Consider the following 18,874-nt stretch of genomic DNA (forward strand, 5'->3'; position numbering starts at 1 on the left):
CCCATAAGTGACCCTCCAAGGGAGAAAATAGTCCTGTCCTTTTTGTGTGGTATAAAAAAGGTGTGAAAGGGTTCAACAAAATGATTCTGCTTGTAGTTTATATTATTTCAGGCTTGTCTTGAGAGAACTGTAGGAGGAGCCAAGAGTTCATATCTACCAACCAACATGTTATAATGCTACTTTCCCTGCCTATGTTAGGATTTAAAAACATGTTAGCTAGAAAGTTTTTAAAATACACATTTTATCCTAGTCTACACAAGCCCTAGGATTAGCACCTATTGAAGTGAATGAGGCATTTGTTTCAGGCTCTCAGAAAACTCAGGTGTATATCACTGCATCAGTTACAAGGATTTATCATAAGAATGGCCATACTGGTCCAGCTAGTTCAGTATCCTGTCTTCTGACAGTGGCTGCTGCCAGATGCATCAGAGGGAATAAACAGAACAGGGCAATTATTGAGCGATCCATGGCAGCTTCTGGCAGTTGGAGGTTTATGGATATCCAGAGCATGGGTTTGCATGCCATTGATGGACCTATCCTCCAGGCACTTATTAAATTCTTTTTTTTAACCCAGTTATACTTTTGGACTTCGCAACATCCCCTGGATGTATATAGTGGCATGATGATATTTTCTGTTTTATTACCTAGACCTTTCTTAATGGTTCCTAACATTCTGTTAGCCTTTTTGACTGCCGCTGCACACTGAGCAGATGTTTTCAGAGAACTATCCATGATGACTCCAAGATCTCTTTTTTGAGTGTTAACAGCTAATTTAGATTCCATCATTTTCTACGTATAGTTGGAATTATTTTTTCAAATGTTCTTTACTTTGCATTTATCAGCACTGAATTTAATCTGCAACCATAACAGCTAGACAATTCCTTTAAAAAAACAATAAAGCTGGAGAACAATCAACAAGCCTGTCTGGGTCCTTCAGCTAGTTCTTTGTATCCCTCGGGGGCACATCCCACACTTTGGGAAACATTGACGTAAGCATTAAACATTTCCTTTGGAATAACTTCCAAATAGGCATTCAGGCAAGGTTCCTTCTGCCTGTCCTTGGCAGCTATCCAGAGGAGAATTTAAAGATTCCTTGGCAGTAGGGGTTTCAATCCAGCATCCACATCCCTAAAATCATCAGCAGAGATGACAGTATCTAAACCCACCTGTTGACAGTCTCAGTAAAAAGCTGTGGAATGAATGGACATGAAGATGGAACTATGTTCTCATTTTCTTTCCAGGACAGGGAGGTATGTTGGCAGGGGAGTGTCTAGAAAGCATGTCTGGTTGCTGTCTCTGATGGTTCTGTTCTGTGGATTAATAGAGGACTTCAAACCTCCAGAGTGGTCATTTAAAAAGTGGCACCTTTTGTGAATATTATATTCCCACATAAACATTTAAGAACAAAGCCTAGGGGATAACCCCAGCATCACACCCATTGCATGCTCCCAAATTCTGCTTTCCTGCTTCCCCAACCTACAGGCTTCCTGCACCTGTAGAACTGCAGCCATGATTTGCCTCTCAATTTGTAGATGTATGAATCCCCAACAAAGGTCCAGAATCATTCAGCTGCCCTAGGTGCCTAAAGGTTGAGCAATACGAGAACTGGACTCAGGCACTTGAAAGCCACCTTAGCACCTGGTGCTGCATTAAGGAAAGTGACAGGTTCGTCAGTGAGGTGGCTTCCACCTCCACAGAAGCATGCCACCCCAGTTCACCACTCTCCTTATTACAAGAGCTTAGACATGTCTACAGTAAAACAAAATTGAAGTTTATTTAACAGAGCTTGAGACTGGGATTCAAATAAAAGCAACTATAAGGGTTTGGAAACATAAGTTTACAAGTAAAAGAAAAGCAAAAAATGCAAGCTATAGCCTCTACACTTATTAACAAGTTTCAGAGTAGCAGCCGTGTTAGTCTGTATTCGCAAAAAGAAAAGGAGTACTAGTGGCACCTTAGAGACTAACAAATTTATTTGAGCATAAGCTTTCATGAGCTACAGCTCACTTCATCAGATTCATCTCCCCACTGTATTTTCCACTGAATGCATCCAATGAAGTGACATCTTCCCTCTCACAGCATTGATGCTGAATCAACTGATGCACTTAAGGCTAGAGGGGCCATCATGATAATGTAGCTTGACCAACATAACAAGTACTCTTGGCTGATCCAAGAGTTGACTGTAGTTTACTATAAAACTCAGTCCATTTGAACAAATGGATGTCTGTATTCAGTAATTTGAACCACATTCAGCCTGTTGTTGAGCAATGTGCTAATGTGTTGTAAATGGTGCATTAGGTACCATCCAACAAAGTCACATTAGGCCTTACTCACCTTTGCGTTATTCCAGCATTAAACCAGTGTCATTCCATTTATGAAAATGGAATGATCCCAGCATAAAACTAGAATAACACAGAGATAAACCAGACCCATAAAGCTTGTCACTTACCAAAAACCAAAACAAAAATACATGTTTAAACCCCTGTTTCATTGTAAATATTTCAGGTTATGAGTCCCATTTTGCAAACAAATTTTTTGTATTATGTGGGTCTGATTCTGCAATGTCTACTCAGGCAAAACTCTTAAAGTCAACAGGTATTTTGTCTGAATAATGGCTGTGAGACCAGGCTCTGAAGTGATTTCTTCTTCCTCTGTCATACCATACAGGGACATATAATAACGTGCAGTTATGTATCTCGTCACTTATCTTAGACGTTAAACCAATGTGACGTATTTCTTACAGGGATAGTCTACATCTGTCAGATCTGCATGCTATAAATCTTAAAGCCCTAGACAATTGCTATCCATTTACAAAAATGTATGTTTGTTAACACATACCAAATCTTTCTGTAATACAGGCAAGTTGCAATGCAGATAAGATTTAAGCATGGCACATTCAATGGTTCTACGTAGTTTCCAGGAGGTGCCCTAGGGAAGATCCCTGTCAGACTTGAACTGTGTTAGAATTCATAAGCCAAAGGAATAATTTCTGATATCTACACACTTGTTGAATCCTCAGAGAACAAATACAATCCAGTGCAATTTGGCTTGTTATCTATGGTTTGTCTATCTAGTGACAAGATCATATCAAATGATTAGAGGACAGATTTCTCTCCTAATAAAAAAATTATGATTTACATTTATCTAGCACCTTTCATCCTGAAAGACCTAAACTTGCTCTACCAACTATGACTTCAGCCCAACAAAGGATTTAAACATGTTATATGCTTAACTCTCAGCACATGACTATTTCTGTTAACTTAAATGTAAGCATTCATGTGCTCAAGTCCTTTACTGGATCAGGGTTTAAGTGTACTAGCTTACATAGTATTCATTTCATCCACCACTAAACTGTTGCCACTGGTAAGGTGGACTGCATCAGCTGTTTAACACTGTGCAGCATCACTAGCCACCAGTTTAGGACAGAAAGTGAAGAGGAATTTAAGGAACCAGACTGTATTAATTACCACACTTGAACTTTGGCTAGGACACTGGGGCTAATGCTCCTATTATTATGAAGAGTGCTCTGTGCTGGTCAGAGCCTCAGTTATATACCTTATCCAAAGGGCAGTATTTCCAGCAGCATAATGCCTGCCACTACCGTGCTGGGACACTGTTTCCGTATTTATGTAGAGGGAAGAGAGCCACATACTGAATCATTAATCACTTTTCTTCCATTACCCTGGATTCTCCTTGGTGATCTCCCTGCCACATAACAGACACACCAGACTCTCCTTCACTTGAGAGGTGTGATGAAGTCACTGCTACGACTCATTTAGCAAATAGACTGAATAATATAGAAAAGACCTGGGGATTTGCTGCTCTCTTCTTCCTGCATGCCCATGTATCTATGTGCCACACCCACTAGCACTGATTTTCCTTGCTTGCATAGGTGTAAGTTACGCCCTTCATTTTAGTCTAACATCGGTTTGTAGGACTGAACATGTTAATTAGTGTCAATATTGCCTGATTCTGGAAATTTCCACAATTTCCAACTGCACCTGGCTCAGAGATTCTTTGCCCTTCTGCCTTGGGGCTGTGATCTGACCCTCCATCTCCTTTATGTCTTCTCTCTCTCTCTCACACACACACACACACACACACACACACACACACACACACACACACACACTTTTTTCCTTTTATTCCCCTGCCCCTTTATTTTATTTATTTATTTATTTTAAAAACTCATCAGATTTTCTCAGATGATGTCAGCTTGCTTGATGCAGTAGAAAACACAGTTCAGGTTCCAGTTCCCCTGGCCTTTCTGCAAGTCTCAAGGCAGTTCCAGCTTCTACCCTCTTGGACTGCTCCTGATAGGCATCCATGACCCTAGCAGCAGCTGTGCAGGTCCAGGAACCATCAATTGCTTTAGCATCTCTCCTTTCCTCTCCATCCATTCATCTGCTCCTCACCCTGTTGCAAGACAGGAGGCATCATGGTACACACACACACCTCTTTATTCTACTGGAGTACACCGGGATAATTATGAATGTGTATGATTGCAACAGCCATTTGGAAAGTGTTTACACTGTATGCAAAATGCTAAAAAAGTTTATTGTTTTACCATTTTAAAAACACTATGCAGCACAAACCAGCTTTATTGTGTCAACAATATTAGAACTGGGCAATATTATACTTTTTTAAAGCATCCTAGGGTTAGGAGCATGCTGGCCCCTAGAGCTTGTTTTATAAATAATTGCCTTATTTTACTATCTAGTGCTGATAGTCCTCCAGTGCCTTCCCACAGTTCCCCTCAAAGGGTAGAAAAGTTATCCCACAATTGACAGGCATTGCATACCCCTTGGTTCTTTGTGCTGAGATGCTCTAGGATTCTTTCCCTGTCCACTGTGGGAGAACTTGTGTATTCTTTTGGAGGGAAACTATGGGAAGGTATTGGAGGACTATCAGCATTTAAATGATTTTGCCTATGTCCTCATTGCAAAATAGGCAGGCTCCAACCCCCGACACCTGAGTAAGCTAACCTAGGCTTAAAGCACCTCCAAACCCAGGTCAGAAGTTTTTCTGTATGGATGGCAGGGAGGGGTAAGGCTAAAACCTAAGTAAGAGCCTCAGTTAACGGTGTAGTGTAGACACCATGTGTGCAAGAACATGTTACCCTCCACTGGTTGGCTATGCTAAAAAAGATATCCTATGAGTGTTTCTGTAGGTGACAGCTAACAGAGGTCTTTGTTTTAGCTTAAGTGGTAGTAGCCTCATACTTTTGGAGCTAAAGTAACAGAGCTTTTATCTCAGCTGAATAGGTCTATGAAGTTTTATATTAGCGAGGGGAGAATATTGCCATTTTTAAGGTTCCAATCACAGTCCAATTTTAAGGCGGATTTAATCTTCCTTCTAAGAACCACTTCCTCTCCCTATTGCCCACCTCCCTATCCCCCAAGAAAGATAGAAATCTTTATGCTTTTAAATAATTAGGGTTAAGGCTCACTGGCAACTGGAATGTTTTTTGAACATTTTGATTAAACTGAGTAAGTATCTTTTGAGATTAAAACATTTTAAAGTGTCACCAGTTTGAAAATTTTGCATTTTCTAATGTTTCTCTCTATCCTTAGATCTGCCCAATGCAATCACATTACACCACAAGATTTGAATTATAAACTGAACATAGATTTTAACATTGGTTTAGACAAGAGGCAGTTTTCAAAAGCAAAAACAGTAAAATGCGTAAGAAATTTCCATTAGTTGTTCACTTGTCATGATTCTGTCAGTGAAACTGAGGGAAAAAAATATCATAGTGACTAAGAATATTTTCACCATGGAGCTCTGAATTGGCCAAGGCTACTTTCCAGAGTTAAAGGAAAGGTCAGGATCTGGTTTAATGATTCTCCTTCCTGCATGATCCACCCTTTGGTCTAGGATGAAATGTGGTACAGGTCCATTTTCCTGATTGAGGAACTGAGTAGTCTCATTTTTTTTATTATGCTGTAGGCCCCTTATACTGTACTGGTATATAATTCTCTGTTATACCAAGGCCCCTTTTTGCTGCTTTGGCAGAAACAATCCCCTGAGAATATACCCTACATAAAGAGCCTCACCAGCTGGCACAGACGATGCTAGGCCTGCTCTAATCCACTCCTATGCTCCCCCGCCTCCCCACAAACACAAAACCACCACCACCTGCAAAGAGTACTGGGAACATTTATTTATTTATTTAACGTGTGCAACCGGGTACCTTGGGAACACGTTTCTATATTTATAAGGCTATTCTCTGCTTCCCAGGTTCCACAGGGGACCTAGGGCAGCAGATCAAACACTAGAGCAGCCCCACGGTAAATGTGTGTGCTTTTGTCAGATGTGCTTTGAATGAGGTAGGGTTTTGCAGAAGCCATTAAACTTGGACAGCACCACTAATTCCTTTAATTTAATAATCTGTCCAGTCCCATTTATTTAAAAGTTTAAAAATGCTGTCTTACATTTGGCTACATTTTAAAAATAATTAAAGTTTCTGGGTGATATCAGAGGACTTGGCTATCACATCATTTATCAAAACGAAGCACTTAAAACTGAATAAACAAGGACATCATTAATCTTACATTGCCCACAAAATAAACACATTATTCATATGGTGCCAGCAGATTTCAAAACCACCTTAACTCTGACTCAGAATCAGTACTGTTCTTTCTCCCAAAACATGAAGCACCATACAAAAACTTTTTGAAAAAAGAAACCTAACAATAGGGGTAGATTCTCAGCTGGGATAAATCATCTTACCTCGTTGATTTTAATGGTGCTAAATTGATTTAGCCAGAGGAGAATCTGGCCCTATAGATGTTCAAATTAATTATACAGATTTTTCTAATGTCACTCAGTAACCCTTTTTTAAACAAAGAATTTAAAGACAGTTCACACAACTTATGGAGAATCTTTTTGTAGGAAATGTTGTCTTTTATTTCGGTTCTATAGATGAGGCCTCCCCATGCCCTTCTCCCCCAGTTACCCATGACACAAATAAAGAAAATGAAGTGTCTGTCCTTTATAACTAAGCAGACACATATCATTATAAGTGTGTCTGCTTTGAGGAAACCTATTTTTGCCTGCCCCTTATAACTGTGTCCATACTATGCCGAGTGCACTCTTCTACTTTGGGTTGCATTTTTAAATGAAATTCATGGTCAAAATCATGACAAATCAATTGCAGTTGCTAGTAAGGTCTCTCTAAGGAAATTCTAGCTGTACTGAGCCTGGCTGCCAAAAAGATCCTAATTGGCTCTTCATAATACCATCAACAATTCATTATTTGAGTTAGTAAAATGAACAAATGGCTGATAATTTTTTTCTGAGAAGGCACATATTAAATTCAGTAACTTTGTAATGATAGCACAAACCTAAGTTAAATCACCTTTCACCACATTCAGTTATTGTTTCCTGTATTCTTAGGATGATGGGGGAAACTTCAATTAGTCATAATGATTTCCTGTCCCTCTATTTTCTCTTTTGGAATGCAAACAGTCAAATTACAGTCCTAATTATCAATCAAGGTATAATAGATGTGATGGGAATTTTGAAAGTCACAGTTCATCTTTCTGCTTCAGGATGATTTTCCTCACAAGCTCCGTGATGTAAGGCTTTATTTCTTCAATAGTGACAGTTGAGTCCCAAGCCTTTACTACTTTCCCATTAGGGGCTATCAGGTACTTCCAGAAGTTCCAGGTTGGTTCTTCTCCTGTGGATTCTGTGAAGGAAAAAAAAATACAAACAGAAGAGAAAACCACACGAACCAGTTCCTGACATTTTAGTATGATGATGTGTTAATCAGCGCCTTAAGGAAAGAAAGTACATAACATCAAGGGGAAAACGTTAGGTTGATTATCAGGAAGGATTTCCTGACAGGGAGATATATTAGACTGTGGAATAGTCTACCATGGGAACTAGTAGAAGCCCAATCCATAAGACATATAGACAGGAGAAAGCACCAGAAAATATAAGGAATACTTGTGGCACCTTAGAGACTAACAAATTTATTTGAGCATAAGCTTTCGTGAGCTGAGCTGTAGCTCAGAAAAGCTTATGCTCAAATAAATTTGTTAGTCTCTAAGGTGCCACAAGTACCCCTTTTTGCAAATACAGACTAACACGGCTGCTACTCTGAAACCAGAAAATATACCATTTGGAATAATCATGCACTGGCAGGGAGATGGACTTAGGAACAGCCATATTAGAGCGGACTAATGGCTCATCTAGTCCAGTATGCTATCTCCCATAGTAGCCATTACCAGATGCTTCAGAGGAATGTTTCAAGAAACTCTGCAGAAGGAAATAACGGAATAACCTACCCCGAGGAGAAGTTTCTTCTTAACCCTCATTAGTTAGAGATTGGGTTATTCTCTGAATGACCTAACAGGTTTTCCCATAGCTCTAACCTCTATGATTCTATTTTATGAAATGAAAAAGTTCAGGAATGCATTTTAGAATAAGGGCAGGAGTTTCTGCCCATAAATATGAGGTCATAAGATAGGAGCACAGAATGTGCAGGTCCAGAGCTATACATGCTTCATCTGGGACAAGGTTACATCTCTTGCCACTTCTGGGCCAAACCCCCATGTGGAATCAGACAGATTGCCAAGGTGCATGTGACAAGGTGTACCAGGCCCTTTGAGGCCCCTGCTGGAGACCTCATGGTCCTTCCATGCTCTGCCCCAGAAAAGGAGAAGGGAAGCAGCCAATCAGAGCACCGCAGGCTCAAATAAAAGGAGCTGCAGGGGCTGTATGCAGTGCTGTCCCGGACTAGGACCAGAGGAGTAAGGAAGGATATTCCTTGCTAGAACTCAAGTGAGACACAAAAGATGGGTTCTGGTGGAAATGGCATTTGGTGAGGCAGGAGAAGAGTAGAGAACTTCAGCCCTGAGGTAAAGGTGAAGAGGAAAGGGCTATGTGGGAAGCAGCCTGGGGAATAGCAGCAGCAAGTACTGAAGGAAGCGAAGCAGTATGTAGCTGCCATTTGTAGGGTCCCTGGGTTGGGACCTAGATAGTAGACAGGCCTGGATCCTGCCACTGGCAACGTGGCCAAGGCCCTGAGAAGGGGGCATATTTTGTTTAGTAGCCCAAGCCCAGGGATGGAACTTAAAGGACTCAAGAATGGCTGAAGACTCTGCAGAGGGCCAACCATTTGTTGAACTTTGTTACTCCTGTCCCCTGGAAGGGAGCTGAACTTGAAGGAGTGACCCAGCTGGGGCAATAAGAACTGTTATGACAAAGAGTCTCCAGGGAGAAAGCCCCAGAGGTACTGCTCTATACCAGGGCAGGCATGGTCTTAAAGCCAGCCTAGAAGGGGCTGAGGACTGAGCACAGAGACATGGCTAAAGATTTTAACAAGGGCACAGGGACAGGCCCTGTTTGGACCTCTTATCCTGGAAGGGGTTTGTTAATGCACATTGACTGTATGTCACTTGGCCAGAGAGCTGGACTAGTGAAGACCCACCTGATGAGGTTGACTGCTGAAAAGCGGTGGTGGGAGCAGAGAGAGAAAGTGCAGGTTTGCACACAACCGACAGGAGGCCCTAATGAGAGGTGAGTGTTTCCTGTCACACTGCACCGCCAGGCTTATGCTGGTGACTGTCCTTTCACGTTGCAGTGGTGACTGTCCCACTCTCACAGCCTCATGCTACATGTGGAGCATTGGGGAAGGATGGGATTTGCAATCTGCATGCGATATGCAAGTGGCAGCTGAGACGTTATTGACATGAACTGTGACCGTATAGATCATTGCTGTAACCAAGGTCCTACAGTTGCACCAAATCTTGTACAAAGGAGGTCAAGTAAGGTGTCTATGGAAAGGTTGTAATTTGCTGGTTATGATTATGCTATCTGTGTGCATGTATCATTTTTGTATTTGAGGTTATGAATATTGGCTATGTACTTGTATCTCAATGTGTTTGTTTCTAAGTAGCATCAGTGAAGCATTTGGTCAGCTTCTTGAGAAAGGACTATTCTGAGTCAGTGCCCAATCAAGAAATACTTAACTGACAATGGACTTTGGGAGACGCCAATCCACATCTGAGCTTTCCTGGGAACGTTCAAACTAACATGTAAACAATGGCGTCGGCCTGCAAAAAGCTGAATCCATGGACATGTGATTTGCCCAGATGGCTACAAACTCCATCTTGTTGCTGTGATTTTGCACAGAAGAACAAAAGGGGTTTCCGCCCACATGAGAGAATATAAAAGGCCCTGGAAGCCTCTCTATTTTTTCTTCAGCTGGCTCAAGAGATGGCCTCTCCACCCCAAAGAGATGCCTGAAAGAAACTGGGACAAATGGGTGTGTGAGTGATTGCTGGTTCCAGGCCATAAACTACAACATTGGTCTGAAAAGGATTGGGCCCAAACTAGGAAGGTGTCTAGTCTGTGAAAGAAGCTTATTGGAACATTTCTGAGGGTGAGATTTACCTATATTCAGTTTCTCAATGTATTAGGCTTAGACTGGTGTGTTCTGTTTTATTTTGCTTGGTAACTTACTTTGTTCTGTCTGTTATTATTTGGAACCACTTAAATCCTACTTTTTATACTTAATAAACTCACTTTTGTTTATTATTTAACTCAGAGTAAGTGATTAATACCTGGGGGAGAAAACAGCTGTGCATATCTCTCTATCCATGTTATAGAGGGTGGACCATTTATGAGTTTACCCTGTATAAGCTTTATACAGAGTAAAATGGATTTATTTGGGGTTTAGGCTCCCAGAAAGACTGAATACTAGGCACTGGAAAAGTCCCTGTTAACTGAGAAGCCCCTGGGGCTAAGTGGATCTTAGTTTCTGTGAACTGCAGGGATGTGTGGCCCAACCTCCTGGTCTGTGCTGAAGCTGACTGGTGTGACTAGCTCAGCAAAATAGAGTGGAGGGAAGCCTTTTCTGGCAGGGGGGTTTGTTCTCAGTGGTATCCCAGCACATCTAGTGACCGTCTTGAGGGAGTTTCTGTGACCCAACCCATCACAGCAGCTATCCTACCTGGTGAACCAGAACTGGAAGAGTGTGAAGTGACCTTGGAGTCTTTTTTTGCTTTCCTCTGCAGCGTGTGGGTGTGGGTCTCTTACCGGGATTACCTGGCTAAATCTCAATCATGCCCTTGTCACTGCTGAGGACTCAGGCATTGGTGCACCTTGGTCCCTCCTATTCTCTGCCTGTGGTACATAATAGTCTAGTCTCCTGGAGTTGTACCACTCTGGTCTAATTTTAGTTGTTGGGTTTAGTTTGTGGATGCAGGTTGGAGTTGGTGGCCTGTGATGTACAGGAGGTCAGACTAGATGCTTTGGTGGTCCCTTCTGGCCTTAAACTCTACAAGAAGAGCATGGGGAAGCTTCACCTGCAGGAATGTCAGCTCTGGAAGACTGCATGTAGCTGCCAAAAGTAGTACAAACAACTGTGCTGTAAGTCCATGGGAGAGTGTGGAAGGAACACTGTTGCTGGGTAGAGGAGGTGAGACTCAGTGTGCTGTCATGTGATGGTGGGCTTGATTAGATTTGACTCATTTCCTAAAAAATTGGATGAAAATTCCAATTTCAGTTCAGTATATGAATGGTGTTTGGAGCATTCAACCTATGCAGAAAAATATAGTCTTTAGATAAGAATAACCTAATTTACTGAAGGCTTCTTAGCTGTCTGCCAGGAACCAACAAAAACTCCCAAAGACTCCTGTCCTAGCATGCATTGGTTCTTGTACAAATAGCTGGATGGGTTTTACAATTTGGTTGTTCCATATTCCTGGTGAAGAACATGGAAGGAATTTTTCCAGAAAATCACTATCAGCACCTGGTTGCACTGTTTTGTGTGTGAATGCAAAGCTTGTGAAAGTGAGGGGTTTGGATGGATACTGAGGACCTTTTGCCTCCTCTTACCCTACAGCTCTGCTAATGCATCTGATCAAATCTGGCCTGATGTGTCCTGACATGAATGCTCTGGAGAAATGGTTGCTAAGTGGAGAAAACCAGGCACAACTGCCCACGTTCATGACCCTGTGATCAGGTACAACGGGAATGTATCACACTCCCATGTACACAGACTTTGTATTTCTAGACATTCTGAATCCCTATTTGGATAGGCATTAGATAGGGTTATTTAATAAATGTGTATGTGAAATAATTATAACAGGCGCATTTGCAATCATGAACACTATAAATAATCCTTATAAAAGTCTTGCCAGATCAGATGAATTCAATGCCAGCGACTTACCTCCTTAAATATAGCTTCTCTAGATATTACTCACCAATTAAATATTTGAAGGCAGCATTAGCACCAGCACCTGTGACGGCAGTTTTGCTGAACATAGGAAAGGAGGCACCATAAGTCTTTCGGGCAAAGCTCTCAATTTCTTTGTTACTGTCTGGCTCTTGCTGCCCAAATTGATTACATGGGAATGCCAGCACATTAAAATGATGCGGGCCAAGGTCTCTCTGTAATTGTTGTAGAGCTTTGTAGTGGCTATCTGTAAATCCGCACTCACTTGCAACATTGACGACCAGAGATACCTAAACACAAGAGATTAAAACACACTGCATATCTCCGTTTGACATGAGCTTCCCCCAAGGAGGTTTGACTGCAGATCATTCTCAGCAGAATAAAAATATCCAGGTTGAGAATCTTCAGTGAACTGGGATTGAGCATCTTGCTACTGTTTGAAACTGTTTCAAATTCTTTTGATTATTTAGGGAGACTTAGTTTTTAATATTCACTTTATTGAAGTCAGATGTAGCATCCATGCTGAGAAAATACATTCTAAATTCGTTGGGGGTATTAATTCTGTTTTCAGAAAAACCAGCATCTCCTCTGTCCTGTCTCCTTGGCATTTTCTAAACATTTATTATAGTATAAACAATCCAGCACATGTAAAGAAATGACTGTTCACATGAGGTTGTTTGGTGCATATTAATTATTCCAGGTCTTTCAAATGTTTTTAGATGTGCAACATCTTCCCCCTCACAGCATTGATGCTGAATCAACTGATGCACTTAAGGCTAGAGGGGCCATCATGATGATGTAGCTTGACCAACATAACATGGGACATTAAACTTCACTCTGTGATTACTGCATCAAGCCCACTAACTTGTGGGTATCTTTCAGAAAGCCATCCAGTTTCAATTAAAGACTCCAAGTGGTGGAGAATTTACCACTTCCCTTGGGAAGCTGCCTCAGTAGTTAAGTAGCCTTAAAAATGTGAATCCTTTTTCCAGCTGGAATTTTTCTGACTTCATCTTCCATCATCCTTGAGCTTCTGGACTATTGTATTACACACAATTACATTGTTATAAATGTACATTCTGTGGGCTACAACACTTCTCCCACATGCCACTGCCTTTGGAGCCCTGCTGTTGGGAGGGTGTGCAGCATAGTAGGGCTTCACTTGAACAATAGCACAGCCTCAAGCTGTAATCATTGTTAAGCAGATTCTGCAAAGGATCCATGGTGGGGACCTTCCCCAGGCCTGATGTACCTTACACACAGTGCTCTACAGACAGATCCCTAACATCAGGGAGCACCCTCCACAGAATCTGGAGACGGAGCAAGATAGTGGTGCCTGTCCCCAAACCTCAGTAGAGCCACATACCAATGGTGCACATGCAGGAGTGAGGAGGGGAGAAATGAGGCCATGTGGGAAGCATTCCCTCACTCTGTGTGTGTGTGTGTCTGTGTGTACACAGATCTCAAATATGCCAGTCATCGAGGTAAAGAGAATATTGTGGCCCACTGAAATGAAGCTCTTACACCCTTTTTACATGTTTGAATAAGAAAGTTTGATCCTGCTCCCATTGACATGAACAGGAGTTTCACCATTGACTACCCTGGTTTGGGATTGGGGTTCAAAGTTAGGACTTGTGGAGCCAGAGTCAGTCTGGGTGTAAGCAGATCCAACTCTGCTGAAATCAGCTGAGTCACACATGTCTACACCAACCATGGCCACATCTGCCCATGGAGCTAAATTCTTCTCTTAATCCCACTGATTTCCATGGGGCTACTGAAAGCAGAATTTGTGCATGTGTTTCTTTCCTGATCTGTACATGAACTCAGACTTCACGTATTTTTGTTAAATGATTTGAGTTCTCAAAACAGCCCTAAAATTCTAAATAATAGTGGAAGTTGTTATTAATGCAGGCTTCAAATATGCTTTGAAGATTTTTAAAAATATTTAATCCTTACAAAACGTTCAGGAGATCTTAGGGTATTCTTGCAGCTGCTACAAGGGAGAACTGCAACTCGCTTCCTAAAATAACCCTCCTCTAATGTTTTCTTTGGAGGCAATTAAAACCAATTGCCATAGATCTTTCGGATGTTCTAATAATTAATTACAATATTCTGCACTTATGCAGTGCTGCATGTTATCTGCATAGTGCTACAAACTTTTTCACTTTAAATAGCACTTTATAAACGTTAACCAATTAAATTCACCAGTTAGAATAATTAGAGAAGTTTCTTCTCAACCAGAAAATTTAATTCAAGTATATTGTAGAAAAGAGTTAGGATTCCAGCCCAAATCCTATTAGGCTTACACCTGTGCACTCCTACTGAACTCAATGGGGCCATACAATTAATCTGCCCTGATTTATATCCTGTATCTTTGAACCAAAGAGCTCAAAGTGTTGCACAAATTAATGTATCAAGTTTTACATGACCACTGTGAGATTGTGAACAGTGATTCTGACCTATGTAACAGAAAAAGGGAGTCTGAGGCACAGACTGGGGGCAGGTCTATATACTTAAGTGAAGCACTTAAGTGAAGCCACTCCTATGCTGATGGGAGAGAGCTCTCCCATCAGTGTAGTTAATCCACCTCCTTGTAAGGTGGTAGTTATGTCATGTGGATGAGCAGAGGGGTTCAGGGCTGTCAACCCAGCACCTTTCCTGAGCACTAAAAATTCACTCAGAGCCTTTCCTCCCCCTGCTATAAAATTCACAATGAAATATCATAGGCCAATCAATAAAGCACATCAAAACTTGGTTTAGTTGAAAGGGAAAAATAAAATATGGCTGCAGATTGTACAATAAATACAGGGCAACAAATTCTTAGCCACCAAGAATTCATGGGTGCCATTATATTGGACACTGTGGCCATTCAGAACTTCACAGCAGGAGAGAACCCAAGTTCTCCTGCACCAAAAGCACAGGCCCCATTCACTTGAGGGAGAACACTTTAGCTGTTCTAAGGTTAAGGTCTAAAGCAGTAGTCCCCAAACTGTGGGGTGTGCCCTCTGGGGGAGGGAGGGTACAGCGGAATGTTTGGGGGACATGATGGGGCCCAGGCCAGCCCCCACAAGGGGTGTGGAGGGAGCCCTAACTCTGCCCCAGCTGTGCTCCTGGTTCTGGCTCCCGGCTGCAGCTCTGGTCTTGGACCCCAGCCCTAACCACAGCCCCACTCCCAGCTGCAAACCCGGCCATGACCGTGGCCCTGTTCCCAGCTGTGGTTCGAGGGGAGTGTGTGTGGGGATGAGCTGGACGAGCACAAGTCCATGGGACCAGATGCGCTGCATCCAAGAGTGCTAAAGGAGTTGGTGGATGTGATTGCAGAGCCATTGGCCGTTATCTTTGAAAACTCATGGTGATCGGGGGAAGTCCCGGACGACTGGAAAAAGGCTAATGTAGTGCCCATCTTTAAAAAAGGGAAGAAGGAGGATCCTGGGAACTACAGGCCAGTCAGCCCTACCTCAGTCCCTGGAAAAATCATGGAGCAGGTCCTCAAGGAATCAATTCCGAAGCACTTAGAAGAGAGGAAAGTGATCAGGAATAGTCAGCATGGATTCATCAAGGGAAGGTCATGCCTGACTAATCTAATTGCCTTCTATGACGAGATAACTGGCTCTGTGGATGAAGGGAAAGCAGTGGACATGTTGTTCCTTGACTTTAGCAAAGCTTTTGACTCGGTCTCCCACAGTATTCTTGCCAGTAAGTTAAAGAAGTATGAGCTGGATGAATGGTGGATAGAAAGTTGGCTAGATTGTCGGGCTCAACGGGTGGTGATCAATGGCTCCATGTCTAGTTGGCAGCTGGTATCAAGTGGAGTGCCCCAAGGGTCGGTCCTCGAGCTGGTTTTGTTCAATATCTTCATAAATGATCTGGAGAATGGTGTGGATTGCACCCTCTGCAAGTTTGCAGATGACACTAAACTAGGAGGAGAGGTAGATACGCTGGAGGGTAGGGATAGGATACAGAGCGCCCTAGACAAATTAGAGGATTGGGCCAAAAGAAATCTGATGAGGTTCAACAAAGACAAGTGCAGAGTCCTGCACTTAGGACGGAAGAATCCCATGCACCACTACAGACTAGGGACCGAATGGCTAGGCAGCAGTTCTGCGGAAAAGGACCTAGGGGTTACAGTGGACGAGAAGCTGGATATGAGTCAACAATGTGCCCTTGTTGCCAAGAAGGCAAATGGCATTTTGGGATGTATAAGTAGGGGCATTGCCAGCAGATTGAGGGACGTGATCATTCCCCTCTATTCAACATTGGTGAGGCCTCATCTGGAGTACTGTGTCCAGTTTTGGGCCCCACACTACAAGAAGGATGTGGAAAAATTGGAAAACGTCCAGCGGAGGGCAACAAAAATTATTAGGGGACTGGAACACATGACTTATGAGGAGAGGCTGAGGGAACTGGGATTGTTTAGTCTGTGGAAGAGAAGAATGAGGGGGGATTTGATAGCTGCTTTCAACTACCTGAAAGGGGGTTCCAAAGAGGATGGACCTAGACTGTTCTCAGTGGTAGCAGATGACAGAACAAGGAGTAATGGTCTCAAGTTGCAGTGGGGGAGGTTTAGGTTGGATTTTAGGAAAAACTTTTTCACTAGGAGGGTGGTGAAACACTGGAATGTGTTACCTAGTGAGGTGGTGGAATCTCCTTCCTTAGAAGTTTTTAAGGTCAGGCTTGACAAAGCCCTGGCTGGGATGATTTAGTTGGGGATTGGTCCTGCTTTGAGCAGGGGGTTGGACTAGATGACCTCCTGAGGTCCCTTCCAACCCTTATATTCTATGATTCTGTGGGGGTGGGGGGTAGTGGTAAGGGAGCACAAGATAAAAAATTCTGGGACCCCTGGTCTATAGCCTGCAGTTGGGCAGTTCTAATTGCACCTAATAGAGGGCAACGATGCACATAAACAGTACAGCTGATCACAATACAGTATTTAAAACTGGTCTCTACATCCTCCCTTAGTTTTCTCTCAGAAAAACAAACCCATAAAACAAAAGTTTATTTTAATAATCCTTAATGGTTTATTGTGACAACAAGGCACAATCTAGGGAATCCCTATGCACTGGCATACAAAGTATGTTCTGGTGCCATCTAGCTAACTTTCAAAGTATCAACATATAGATACAGACTGAATGAACATGGTCTACTTGCTTTTTGATGCTCATTAAAAAAATGATGTATTAAATTTGTGACTGAACTCTGTAGAGGAGAATTGTATGTCTCCTGCTCTGTGGTTTTACCCACATTCTGCCATGTTTTGTGTTATTGCAGTCTCTGATGACGACGCAGCATATATTGTTTGATTTAAGGACACTTTTACTGCAAATTTGACAAAACCCAAAGAAGGTCCCAATATGAGATTTCTAAAGATAGCAGCAGCACTTGACCCAGGGTTTAAGAATCTGCAGTGCCTTCCAAAATCTGAGGGATGAGGTGTGGAACATGGTGTCAAAGTCTTAAAAGAGCAACACTCTGATGCGGAAATTTCAGAACTCGAACCACCAAAAAAGAAAACCAGCCTTCTGTTGGTGGCATCTGACTCAGCTGATGAAAATGAATGTGTGTCTATCTGCACTGCTTTGGGCAGAACCCATCATCAGCACAGAAACATGTCCTCTGGAACAGTGGTTGAAGCATGAAGGGGCATATGAATGTTTAGCATATCTGGCACATAAATACCTTGCAATGCTGGCTACAACAGTGCCATGCGAATGCCTGTTCTCACTTTCAGGTACAGTAATATTGTAAATAAGAAGCAGGCAGCATGATCTCCTGTAAACAAGTTTGTTTACATTTGTCTTGGCAAATGGCTGAACAAGAAGTAGGACTGAGTAGGACTTATAGGCTCTAAAGTTTTACTTTGTTTTTGAGTGCAGTTATGTTAAAAAAAAATCTACATTTTAAAGTTGCACTTTAACAATAAAGAGACTGCACTACAGTATTTGTATGAGGTGAATTGAAAAATACCACTGTTTGTTTTTTGCAGTACATGTATTTGTAATCAAATATAAAGTGAGCACTATGCATTTTGTGTAGTAATTAAAATCAATATATTTGAAAATGTAGAAAAAAATAAAAAAATATTTAAATGGTATTTTATTGTTTAACAGTGCGACTAACACTGCAGTTAATCATGACTACCTCTTTAATCTCACGATTAATCATGATTAAGGCTGCATGTCTGTCATGGAAGTCATGGATTCTGTGAGTTCTGCAGTGGCCAGTGCAGCTGGCTCTGGGTCTACCAGAGCAGAGCAGGCAGCCCCTGGATCAGCAGCATCAGCCACTGCTGGGGCAGTTTGGATGTGGGAGGGAGCTCAGGGCTGGGGCAGGCAGTTGAGGTGCAGGGTGGCACTTACCTCCGGGCAGGGAGGGCTCCGCAGAAGCAGCCAGCATATCCTTGCAGCTCCTAAGTGGAAGGGCCAGGGGGCTCTGTATGCTGCCCGTGCTCGCAGGCACCGCCCCTGCAGCTCCCATTGGCTGTGGATCCCTGCAACCCTTCTCCCCCCTGTCCCCCAGCACCAGTGGGGTCCCGGGCTGCGTGCCGCCCACTCCCGCCCAGCACCAGCAGGGGTCCTGAGTTGCGTGCCACTGCCCGCCCTCCCCCCAGCACCCATGGGGGTCCCAGACCACACATACACACACACCCGGAGCACCCATGGGGGTCCCGGACCAAGCTTTAGTTAG

At 42.6% G+C, this 18,874-nt stretch overlaps 1 protein-coding gene across 1 annotated transcript in view; it reads right to left on the reverse strand.

Moving 5' to 3' along the window:
• Positions 1-4,107: 4,107 nt before the first annotated feature.
• GPX7 (glutathione peroxidase 7) overlaps positions 4,108-18,874 on the reverse strand; it is a 29,953-nt gene continuing 15,186 nt past the window's right edge. Inside the window, exons 2-4 of the mRNA XM_073357716.1 lie at positions 12,219-12,480; positions 7,361-7,693; positions 4,108-4,416 (exon numbers count right to left, since the gene is read on the reverse strand). Coding sequence (XP_073213817.1) covers positions 7,530-7,693; positions 12,219-12,480 — 426 coding nt within the window. The 3' untranslated portion in view covers positions 4,108-4,416; positions 7,361-7,529. The remainder of the gene's footprint in view (positions 4,417-7,360; positions 7,694-12,218; positions 12,481-18,874) is intronic.

Source organism: Lepidochelys kempii, chromosome 8 (assembly GCF_965140265.1).
Source record: "Lepidochelys kempii isolate rLepKem1 chromosome 8, rLepKem1.hap2, whole genome shotgun sequence".
NCBI lineage: Eukaryota > Metazoa > Chordata > Testudines > Cheloniidae > Lepidochelys > Lepidochelys kempii.